This window comes from Poecilia mexicana, unplaced genomic scaffold, assembly GCF_051168715.1.
Source record: "Poecilia mexicana isolate PSO_F unplaced genomic scaffold, ASM5116871v1 scaffold_7, whole genome shotgun sequence".
Lineage (NCBI taxonomy): Eukaryota > Metazoa > Chordata > Actinopteri > Cyprinodontiformes > Poeciliidae > Poecilia > Poecilia mexicana.
In genome coordinates, this window is record NW_028263376.1 from 10,076,118 (window position 1) to 10,087,951 (window position 11,834).

Consider the following 11,834-nt stretch of genomic DNA (forward strand, 5'->3'; position numbering starts at 1 on the left):
TCAAACGATCCTAGCAAACCATCTGCTGTAACTACAGGCAAAATAAAGGTCAATAGGCCAGAATAAGTCACTGATTTAAAACCACAATTTAGGCCATTTGAATCAAGACATGTTAAGTTTTAAAACTAGCTTATTTTAAATTTATTTTCTCAACACTACTTAGAATAGAATGCAATTCTAGTTAGAGTAAATTATATTCCACTTGGAGTTAAAATACGGTGGAGTAGTTTTTATTTTAAACAACTTGAGTAAATTCTCTTGGCAGTGATTAAAATTTTTGCACTAAATTGAGTTGATTTTACTCTAATTTCAACTCTAAATTTTACTCTATTTAGAGTGGGACCAAATGTCTTTTTTAGAGTAAAATTTTTTTCAAATTGAGTAAATTTTACTCTGGAAATTTTACTGTGTACTTTTAAGAAGTAGTAACTCATCACAGAGCTGTTCGTTGAACCGTCGATATTCTTCCATTTTCAAAATATCTATTTTTCGCAAGACTTAAAAAATGTGTCTTCATTTGCCATGTACTTTCAAATGAATCCAGTGTAAACTAGTCAGCTCTACGTCACCGACATTTAATGCATCATAATCACAAGCGGTTCCGATGATCTGTTCTGCCATGTCAGTTTTTCCAAACTTTGTGGTCAAGATAGCTGTCTGTTGTGTACAAAGCGTGTGTTCTATTATCGGGCTGAGCATGCGTAGTGCCACGATGTAGGATCGTCCAAAGAACCAGCACCAGAGAGGAAGAGAGTCAAGACAAGACACCCTGTAGCGTCCCGGTTGAAACGATGGTCTCTCAAACAGATGGTTCACGTTTCTTTAGTCAACGGCCTTTGTACATGAACACACTGTAAGAGCTATAAAACATACAAATAAAATACCATTAGTAACTCTTAGTGGTTCTCACCTTTTACACCTTAGTCTATAAACCTTACTTTATGTAATATCATTAAATTTACCTTACATGTATTTAATTATAACATTTCTATATTACAAATGAACTAAAACGCATTCCAACTGTTTCAACTGTTTGACAGTTAATCAAATAATAACACTATTTCATGTCGAAACATAAACATTACGCTCAATAAATACAATATTCTCGTCAAAGCACTCATTGTTCCCTCATCAACCAAGCGCTAACTAATTAATTGTTTAGACCAGGGGTCACCAACCTTTTGCAGCCTGGGAGCTACTTCACGGGTCCAGAGCAACACGAAGGGCTACTTTCCTTGGCTCACCCTTTATAACAATAATACATGCCGTCTAATCATATTAATGTTAGGGAGTATTCACAATAGTTATCAGTAATTATTACCATGGCAGCTATGGTTAATTTATTATGTGATCAGAAGTTCTTAGTTCAGTTTTAAGTTTGATTCTAAATTTCCCACAAGTGACTGACAGTCAGGATTATTGCAGCTGTTGGACGCACTGTGAGATTTTCCTTTAAATAAAAAAAGAAAAGTTATTGTATATTTTTATCCAACCCTCTTTACTATTAACAAATTGTGCAGAGACATCTGCTGGCTTCTGCTGGCTGACACGAGATGTCGAGAAAAAAAATGTCCGACAGATTGTAAGGTAGCACAAAACGATCCCTGCACCTGACCTGTAAGAGCGCATCATGTGCGCATCGCACAAAACCAGCGCAAACTTAAACCACTAAAGCAGCGAAGCCTTTTTTTTTTTTTAACACAAACGATGCTAAATACAAATAAAGACATGGAAGCGAAGCTGACCTGTGATCCATGGAAAGAGGAGGATGTTGATCCCCGGTTCTGGTGTCAGACGTCCAGAGGAGGAGAAGGTGAAGCAACAATGTTTGTTCAGTTTTTACTCTTTTAGGAAACGTTTTAACTAGATTAAATTGTTTAGGAGCGTGACGGGTGACCCGCTAACTCTCCGGTTCGGGAAACATCAAAGAAGCTCAGAACCGGCGACCCGTCAGAACCGAACACGGTAAAAAGCTCAACCGGCATCCGAACCGCTCCTAGAACAACGGTAGGTTCAAACTGCGCTCATTCAGTTTTAGCTTACAGAAAAAGCGCCAAACCGCCAAATAAACAAAAGCAAACGGGCCAATAAGATTTAAGCTTTGGGTGCCCTTTGACCCCCACAAACTCAGATGTGCGCCACGTACATGTTTTGACACTTAATATATATTTTTTTTCTCCACAATTTTGTTAATTGCAAAGAGGGTTCGATAATTAAAATTTCAGAAATTCTTCTTCTTTTTTTGTTTTACTTCAAGTAAAAAAATAAAAAAAAAACATTAGAGCTGCTCTCTGCTCTAAGGTCGGCAGAGAGGGAGCAGCAGGACTGCAGGCGCTGCTGCCCTCCGATAACATTTATGCATAAAAATTTACATTTAAATGTTTTTAATAATTAGCTTTTTTTTAAAATTCTGAATATAAACAATTTTTACTACTTCAATGTAAAAATATTAAATTAAATAATTTATTTGGCAATGCTCCCTAATGACAATGGCTATTTTTAGAACTTACCCCGCGGGCAACTAACAAGGGGCCCACGGGCGATAGGGGGCCCGCGGGCACCGCGTTGGTGGCCCCTGGTTTAGACCTTAGTTGGACTTTTCCTTAGTAATCTCCCTTTAACTGTGACTCTGTGACGCTCTCTTATTCTCTGCACTATGTCCAAAACAGTTTATTGTCAGTTATTGTCAGAAGTTTGTGTAGGTCACTTAGCCACCTTGTCCCTTTAAAAACCCTTTCAAATTAAAAGCATTGGTCGAAAGGTAATAAATAACTCTTGGTTAAATGAGAGGAAACCACAACATAAAATAAAATATCTATTCCAGGTCTCACTGGTTCCCCAGTACAACGTGGAAGTTTCTCTCCAAGGACTCCTAAACGATTGAGTAATCTGAACTACTGTTTGCACAAACAGCCAAAGTCATCCTCCCTCACGAAGGAGGAGGGACCCTGCCGTGTTGTTCAACGTTTGAACTCCAGAGTACATTTACCAAGATGGGGAAGCAACAAGTATGCCCACTCCTGCTCTGTGCTTCTCAGCAATGGCAACTCCAGTGTGAAAGAGTGTCCAATGCCTATCCAAACGAGTGTTTCCAGAGCCAGAGCAGTGCATCGAGGTGAGACTACTTCTAGCTAAATTCTTCCAGTCTCACACACCAGCTTCGACTTCTTCCCCACTAGAGCGCTGACATGCCACATTCAGAGATATTTTATGATATGATATATTCATATTATATGAGGGTACATTAGTATTTCATGAACTATTCCTTACAAAGGAATTTCTGTTTCTGAAAAATCGTAATTGGCTGCAATTTCATAAACCTTTGTTGTTATCGCTGCTTGTAAAAAACCTAGCAGGGTATATTTAACACCAAATATTAATCCATCCACACATGTACCCCACCAACTCTTAGAATTAGTAGAAGTTTCCATTTCCGGTGATTTCTCAGCGAAAGATTTAGGCTGCTTAGATTCATGCGTCAAAGTTTTAGCTGAAGTTGGATTTCTAGTAGAAGTCCTTACATGCCTACGTTTGCTTTTTTAAGTTTGTGTTTGAGAAGATGTTTTAGATGGAGTCTGAAGCTGCTTTAGTTTATAAGTGTCACATTCAGTCCGAGCCGATTTTTCCATTGATTCCGAAATGAAATGCTCAGTCTGTGTAGATTTGTTGGCAAAAACTTTTGGCTGCTCAAATTTTCCATTTGAGTTGATTTTTCAGCTATAAAGGTTGCTGTTGGGTTTCAACTGCAAAGTTTGGTGTTTTCAGCAGCTCTGTATGTTCACCCACAGCATCAAATTTCTCTTTTTATGTTTTTTTTTTCAACTTTTTCCAGCAGTATTTGTGTCTCAATCTGTATTTTCAACAGTAAAAAATGCTAGGTTATTTTCATAACCCAATTTCTGGGTTGAAGCTGTTGGGTCATAGGTTGGGTTAGTTTGACCAAATATTGGGTCAAAATTCATAACGCAAGAGTTGGGTCAGAAAATTACCGGAAGTCTACAGTTTGAACACTCCTGTTGGGTCCAGGGGTTGGGTAGATTTACCCAAACGGTTGGGTTAAAGACGAGACTTGGAAGAAGCCACACCCCTCTTCACAAGCCTCCATTTTCAACAAGACTGAACGTTGCTTATCGGACTTCTCCTCTACTTTGAAACAAGACATGGTAACTAAAAAGAAGATAAAGTTTCGACGTGAATAGGATTTTATAAATAAATCGAATTTTTGTCAAACACGTTTGATATTTATTTTTATGGTTATTTAAAATGTTTATTACGGTAGCTTGGTCTGACAAAGCTTCAGTGTTGTTCCGAAAACGGCTGTTGGAAAAAAAGATGAAGGGGAAGGGCACAATTTGTCAAGTAAATTAAATTTAGTTGTTTAATATAACCTCAATCATATTTGTTCGTAACTTAACATGTTCAAATGTTTAAAAATCGATTTAGTTTTAAAAGAAATGACAGTTGACGGTTTGTCCCCAGATTTTCGCTGGGTGCAATATGCGCGCGCATCCTCAGCTGGCTGAGGCGACAACACCAGCAGTAATGGCGGAGGGGAGCGAGCAGAGCCATCAATAAAGTGGGTATATTATGCTTTTTGAAAATAAAATAACTTTTGCAAAGTCATTATAAATTAGTTGTGCCATTTATAATAACTATGTGCTCGGCTTATTAACATGTAGCTTAATTACAAACATGCTCGGACGTGTTCGGACTTATCGCTCCCCTCCAGCCGCCGGCTCGTCTCACCCGCTCCGTCAGTTGACCGGGCGGAGCGGCTCGTTAAGCCGAGAGAGAACGACAGTGTCACGGCACATTGCTCTCAAACTCCCGCTGGCTTTCGGAAAGGAGTTAAAAGCAAAAATAAGACTATCTAATGTTAATGTTTGTTAATTTTATTATTATTGCTACTATTAATTACATATACATTTATTTAAAGTTAGTGCTAAAAGTTATTCACCACTAAGTTCGTGTTTAAGCTAGGTTTTACTTCTAAATTAAATTATATGTGTCATAAGTGTTATATTTATTTTTAGGAACATAAAAATTACTCTAAATATTTGAAATTGCTGGCTAATTACAAGTTATTTGCAGTGAAGACAGCTATGAGATTGAATTCAGTCATTCTTAAAGTTTGATTTGTGATTTTGTCTATTCTGATATATTTTGTAATTTTACATCCAGGATCTTCAGGAGAATTAAGCGAAACCCAAACTCCTTGTTCTCAACAAAGACCTTCTGTATGACCAAGAACATGCTCAGAAGAAATGTTCTCTAAAATGTTTGGCTTTCTAGTTACTGAAACATTTTAACACTAACTTATGTTTGATACAGAAGATGATGTAGTCCTGCAGCTGCTGCCAGTACTCCTCCCTGCTCCACCTTACACATTTAGGAGAAGAGTTTCAGATCCGTTCTATTTCACTCCCGGTGTTCCTTTTCTCCGTCTTCTGCCTCAAGTTCCAGATTATGCATTGCTTCTCTCAGCTTTTCCATCTCCTACTCATATTTTGAACACCTTCTTTTAAGAATTAACTCATCCATTTTACCCACAACTTATTAAAAATGTGTGCACCGCGTCTCCGAGGTAGCGGGGAGAGACACAGAGGGGAGAGAAGACCCCCGCTGCGTCTCTCCCCGCTGAGAAAGACGCGGGCAGGAGGATTATTATTTTACCCCTTCTGCAAATCTATCCATTTTTCCCACAACTTATCAAAAATGTGTCCCCCGCGTCTCCGAGGCCATATTCTTCTATTTTCAAAACTATCTATTTTTCGCAAGACTTAAAAAATGTGTCTTCATTTGCCATGTACTTTCAAATGAATCCAGTGTGTTTAATAAACTAGTCAGCTCTACGTCACCTACATTTAATGTATCATAATCACAACCGGTTCCTACAATCTGTGCTGCCATGTCAGTTTTTCCCAAACTTTGCGTGTCAAGATAGCTGTCTGTTGTGTACAAAACGTGTGTTCTATTATCGGGCTGAGCATGCGTAGTGCCACGATGTAGGATCGTCCGAAGAACCAGCACCAGAGAGGAAGAGAGTCAAGACAAGACACCCTGTAGCGTCCCGGTTGAAACGATGGTCTCTACAAACTGATGGTTTATGTTTCTTTAGTCAACAGCCTTTGTACATGAACACACCGTAAGAGCTATAAAACATACAAATAAAATACCATTAGTAACTCTTAGTGGTTCTCACCTTTTACACCTTAACCTATAAACCCTATAAACCTTACTTTATGTAATATCATTAAATTTACCTTACATGTATTTAATTATAACATTTCTATATTACAAATGAACTAAAACATATTCCAACTGTTTGATAGTTAATCAAATAATAACACTATTTCATGTCGAAACATAAACATTACGCTCAATAAATACAATAGTCTCTCAACCAAGCGCTAACTAATTAATTGTTTAGACCTTAGTTGGACTTTTCCTTAGTAATCTCCCTTTAACTGTGACTTGTACGCTCTCTTATTCTCTGCACTATGTCCAAAACAGTTCATTGTCAGTTATTGTCAGAAGTTTGTGTAGGTCACTTAGCCACCTTGTCCTTTAAAAACCCTTTCAAATTAAAAGCATTGGTCGAAATATAACAAATAACTCTTGGTTAAATGAGAGGAAACCACAACATAAAATAAAATATCTATTCAAGGTCTCACTGGTTCCCCAGTACAACGTGGAAGTTTCTCTCCAAGGACTCCTAAACGATTGAATAATCTGAACTACTGTTTGCACAAACAGCCAAAGTCATCCTCCCTCACGAAGGAGGAGGGACCCTGCCGTGTTGTTCAACGTTTGAACTCCAAAGTACATTTACCAAGATGGGCAAGCAACACGTATGCCCACTCCTGCTCTGTGCCTCTCAGCAATGGCAACTCCAGTGTGAAAGAGTGTCCAATCCCTATCCAAACGAGTGTTTCCAGAGCCAGAGCAGTGTGTCGAGGTTAGTCCAACTACTTCTAGCTCAGTGTTTTTCAACCTCTTTTGAGCCAAGGTACGCTGTTTTAATTGAAAAAATCTCGAGGCACACCACCAACCAAAAATGTAAACAAAGATACTCTGTAGCCACCTATAATACATTTATAGTCATTCTTATCAAAGTATCTTGAATAGGAATCAAATAAACACAAAAATGTATTTTTATCACATTTTACAGTTCTTATTTCAAATTGCATGCAACATGTCCACTTCAAAAATACACCTGAACAGTGCCACAACACTGTTGTGTTAAATTTAAAGAAGTTGTAGAAAACTTCAAAGTGTTTTACAAACTAATCCACAAGCATTCTTATAGCCGGAATACAGAAAATAATTCTTATTCTGAAAGAAGCAATAATATTTGGGAAAGATTTTACTGTTACAATATGAAGAGTTGCATGTACAAAATGTTAATATCTGTATATTTTACCATCTAGTGTGAAACCTGTGCATATTTGGATGAAAACAGCTGATTTCCTGGCAGAAATTGAAGAAAGACAAAGCTCTCCCTCAACAGCTCTCAGTCTCTCTGGTTTTAGTTTTTAGTTTTTATACTAACCAGGCTTGAGAAGCTCACTTCACACAGACTTGTTGTGGGAAATGGACCCATGTTCTTTCCAACTACTGCTGAGCTTCACTGTCTTTACCATCACCGTCGTCACAGTCTTGCTAAATACATGCTCTCACTGCTACCTGTAACATTCATGCATCACTAATTCTCTCGTTTCAATGTAAAATGCTCTGTACCTACTGCCATCTAGTGGTAAGAAAATTACATCATTACTCTGCTAGTCACTACTACAGCAGACACTCGAAGACGGTATTATTTGCAGATAATTCATTTTCAAAAAATCTTTTAAAGCCAATTACCGTATTTTTCGGACTATAGAGCTCACCATACTAGCACCTTCAATTAAAAAAAACAAACAAACTGGAAGCTGCTCTCGGTTTTCCGTAAGAGTGAGGCTGCCTGGATTTAATGTCTCTCACACATTGGTCTAAGTCATCATCTGACATGGTGGTGTATGATGCCCTCACTGAAAGACCAGACTCTGCCATCCGCCGATATACAGTCCGTCTGGATATACCCAAGAGTTTGGCGATGCATGGGACAGGGAGATGGAGTTCTAAAAGACTACAAAGGTAGTCTGAGGATATGACCATCCGTTGTCGCCCAGCTGGTCCTTGCTCAAAATGCACAACAGCTGTCTGTTGTTCTTCACTTTGTTTTTGTACATTAATTACTCTGTGCAAATGAGCCATCGCATCCACAATATTTGTGGGAACATCTACCTGACAAGATAAGGCATTTAAAAAAACAAGTTCTTGAGTACAGATAAACTCTAGGAAATCCAAATCGAGGGGCATACGTTCAAGAACATGCTCCAAACGATCACGGAGTCTATCAAAAATATGATCCAGCAAAAGTTCCTTGAAAAGAGAAAGAAGAAAAAAAATGTCAAAAACATTGTCAGTAAAATAAAAAATAAAGTATTTTGAAATCAGTAGGTCAGTATTGAGAAATCACAATAATATAAATTAAATAATGATATTTAATCTAAAATAAGTTAACAGGTGTACTTATATTTTCTTCACAATAAGTTAAAATCAATTGAAAAAACAAAGGACGTTGTTTCTAATGTTGCTAGGTAACAGAACGACGTTTTGTACCGCAAAGTAAAAAGAATGTAAATTAATATTATCCACACTTGTCAGATAAGAGAAGCAGTAGTTTGGAGGACGCTATAATTACCATAAATTGATTAATTTATTCATAAATGAAGTCACATGAACAATACAGTAGCTGAACAGAATGAGGTTGTGGTTATAATTAATGTCGGAAGAGTTCACAGCCCCCTCCTTGAAGCATACAAGGCAGCCATGTTAGCTTGCTACATTAGCGGTAGCATCTCCCGGAAAATTCCGACTTTACTAAGGCTGCCCGTCTCAGTCTCACCTAAGACAACATACAAAGAAAACCCGGAAAGTCGCCACTAATTAGTTCTCTTTAAAGATTCTAGACTTGGCGCAAGTGGTGTTTCTTTTTGAAATAAAACACACTGGGTGTGGAACAGTCAAGAGAAGGGGGGAAGGGGGTTGGGGGGCCTAGGACGTAGCGAAAACTAATATGCCAGCATTACGTGGTGTAATATTAACAACGGCCCAAACCCTTGTTTTAAATCAAGCTTTAAGATAATGTATCCAACCGCATGCGCAAAATAAAATATACTACAGAAATATGAAAGCATAGACTCACCGTTGGGGTTTGCGTTTGCCTCCATGGTCGCTAGCCTCGGTGATGCTGGTATTTCTTCAATATGACGCCTGCGTCATGTGATTGGCTGGGTGTTGAAATCTGACAACGATTGCTAATGTCTGTGACCTGAAGTAACCTTGCTATTTTTGTACAGCGAATTTTTTGACGCTGAATTTGAGACGGCGAATTTGAGCAAGTTGAATTTTTAGGACACTGAAAATATTGCATTTGAATTTTTAAAGGTTGAATTTTTTTATATTGTGACCAGCAGGTGGAGATATTTTTAAAATTAACAAGATGCACCCGAACACAGACCTTTCAGTGCACAATATTTTATTTAACAATTCCTTTAAAACAATTCCTTTTAAAAACGAGGCTTCAGGCCCACTACTCGGTCCCTGGGACAAAAGGAACACAAAAGGAAACAGGACAGACAAGTTCAATTATTCCAAAGAAATAAAAACATGCAATACAAAACAAATTAGTAAATAAAACCAAACAAATTAATAACTTCAATCACAAAACAAAACAGGGAACAAGTCGTTGTCATCCGCTTCCAAATGCCCTTCGATGGAGCCGGAGTAGTAATGCCCCGCACACACAGCCTGCCCAATCCGCAACAGGTTTATTTGAGCGGCCCAATCAAACAAGACAAGACAAGACAAGACAGCAGAGCGTCCAAAGCGCTGCAGCTCCAAACACAATCAAGTGCCTGAAACAGAAAGCCCATCAACTGTGGATCCATATAAAAAAAGAACAAACATCAAACAGGTAGCTTACCCTGGGGTGGAAACACAGCCTAACCCGGGAGGAAGCGAGTCAGCAGGTGAGGACCAGATTGAAGCCGCCCGCCACAGCAACCCCCAGCTGCAGCCGGTGTTACGTCAATCCGCGTTTCCCCATCAGATACCGTATCTGATGGGGAAACGCGGATTGACGTAACACCGGCCTCTACCAAACCACATCCGGCACAAGATAGTGGAGATGGCCCACCAAGGGGTCCGGCCCTGTGTCATCTCCCGGCAGCTGCGCGTCTCTCACGGCTGCGTCTCTAAGATTCTCTGCCGGTTTCAGGAGACGGCTTCAATCCGACCTGGAGCCATCGGTGGCAGCAAGTCCAGGGTGAGACAACTTGATAAACGTGTGTGTGTGTGTGTGTGTGTGTGTGTGTGAGCGCGCGTGTGTTTGTGAACAACATACATAAGTGTGCATCTCAATTTGCGCGAGGTCCTGCAGCAGTTATCTACGTCTGAAGTGGAGACGCGGATAGAGGAGTACAAGCACGACAACCCCGGGATGTTCAGCTGGGAAATACGGGACAAGCTGCTGAAAGACGGAGTGTGTGACAGAGGCACAGTCCCTTCAGGTTATTATTATTATTATTATTATTATTATTATTATTATTATTATTGATAATATGACCGTAGTGATCTTTTTTTCTAATCACGCCTGGACCAATTGCAGTGAGTTCCATCAGCCGCGTGCTTCGAAATCCATTTGGGAAAAAGGATGAGGACGAATGTGACAGAAGGGACGAAGACGCAGAAAAAAGAAACAAACACAGCATAGACGGCATTCTGGGCGGCAAAGGTAGGAGCGACTGCTTTCAGACCGTCGGCTGCTCTGTTCTAAAATGATAAACTGTCGACAAATTGGGTTCGGGCAGCTTTGTCGCACTGGGTTCGGTGTTTTCCCAGCAGGCGCTTAATTATTTATATTATGGAATTGCTAAAGTGGATCTGGGTCCCCTGGTGATGGTTAAATGTTCTCCCGACAGCAAAGCAGATGGGTGACTGCTGGCTGCAGTCAGATTGAATTAGATCACTGACACATGGCGGGGGGCCTCAGCGGCCTGTTAGGAGCAGAGCAGGAGCTTTTCTAATGTCTGAGGAAGAAGAAGAAGTAGGGCATGATGATCCAACCTAGCAGACCTGCAATTGGAATGGTAGGCTTGCAATTAGCTAAATTCAAAATGTTAATAGACTAATATTAAAACACAGTTTCCTCTTATTGCGTGAAAAATATTCTTTATTACTTCTGAGCCTGGCTCCTCCTTTGCACACACTGGAGAATATTTTCCCGTTTGGTTCCTGTCTTCCTGTCATCTGGGTCTTAAGTTTTAATAATTTGACAACTGATCCTATTACAACTGGTAATGAAACTAGAGTGTAATGAATAGGCAATTGTACAGGAGAAGGTGTAATAGCACCAATACATTTATCCCCTATCAGCTCTCACTCTCTCATTCCCATGCACAAGCAGATTAAACTGAGCCCTTTATTTCTTTTCACTGTCATCCGTCTCGGGCGCACAGCACGTTTTGAATTCAGATTTTATTGTGCAAATCTGATGTGATGTTTCTGTAAGCTCTTAAAGTTAAGCTCTTAAAATGTTAAGGTGAAATTAAAAAGGTGAAATTAAAGAGTTCTGACTGTTTCCCCTAGTTACAAACAAACCAATCAAATATTTTTTTAAGCACCAGAATAAAATCTGCTATGTGAAGGATATAAATTTCCTCTATCCTTCACATAGCAGATTTTATGGCATCACTTCGATATCAAAAATAACAAAAGAGAACAAAAAA

General features: G+C 39.2%; 2 protein-coding genes across 2 annotated transcripts; one reads left to right on the plus strand and one right to left on the minus strand.

Annotated features, from left to right (window-relative positions):
- Positions 1-1,877: 1,877 nt before the first annotated feature.
- Positions 1,878-9,275, minus strand: LOC148158347 (uncharacterized). The gene is made up of 3 exons (XM_088007502.1): positions 9,251-9,275; positions 7,926-8,510; positions 1,878-1,996 (listed from the first exon to the last, which is right to left on the minus strand). The coding sequence occupies exons 1-3, from the start codon at positions 9,273-9,275 to the stop codon at positions 1,878-1,880; spliced, it is 729 nt and encodes a 242-aa protein (XP_087863628.1).
- Positions 9,276-10,201: 926 nt separating this feature from the next.
- LOC148158348 (paired box protein Pax-7-like) lies at positions 10,202-11,085 on the plus strand (the record flags this gene model as incomplete). The annotated part of the gene is made up of 3 exons (XM_088007503.1): positions 10,202-10,372; positions 10,490-10,616; positions 10,715-11,085. Coding segments are annotated over 3 exons (471 nt in total), but the record flags the coding sequence as incomplete, so codon positions are not given.
- Between the last annotated feature and the right edge of the window lie 749 nt (positions 11,086-11,834).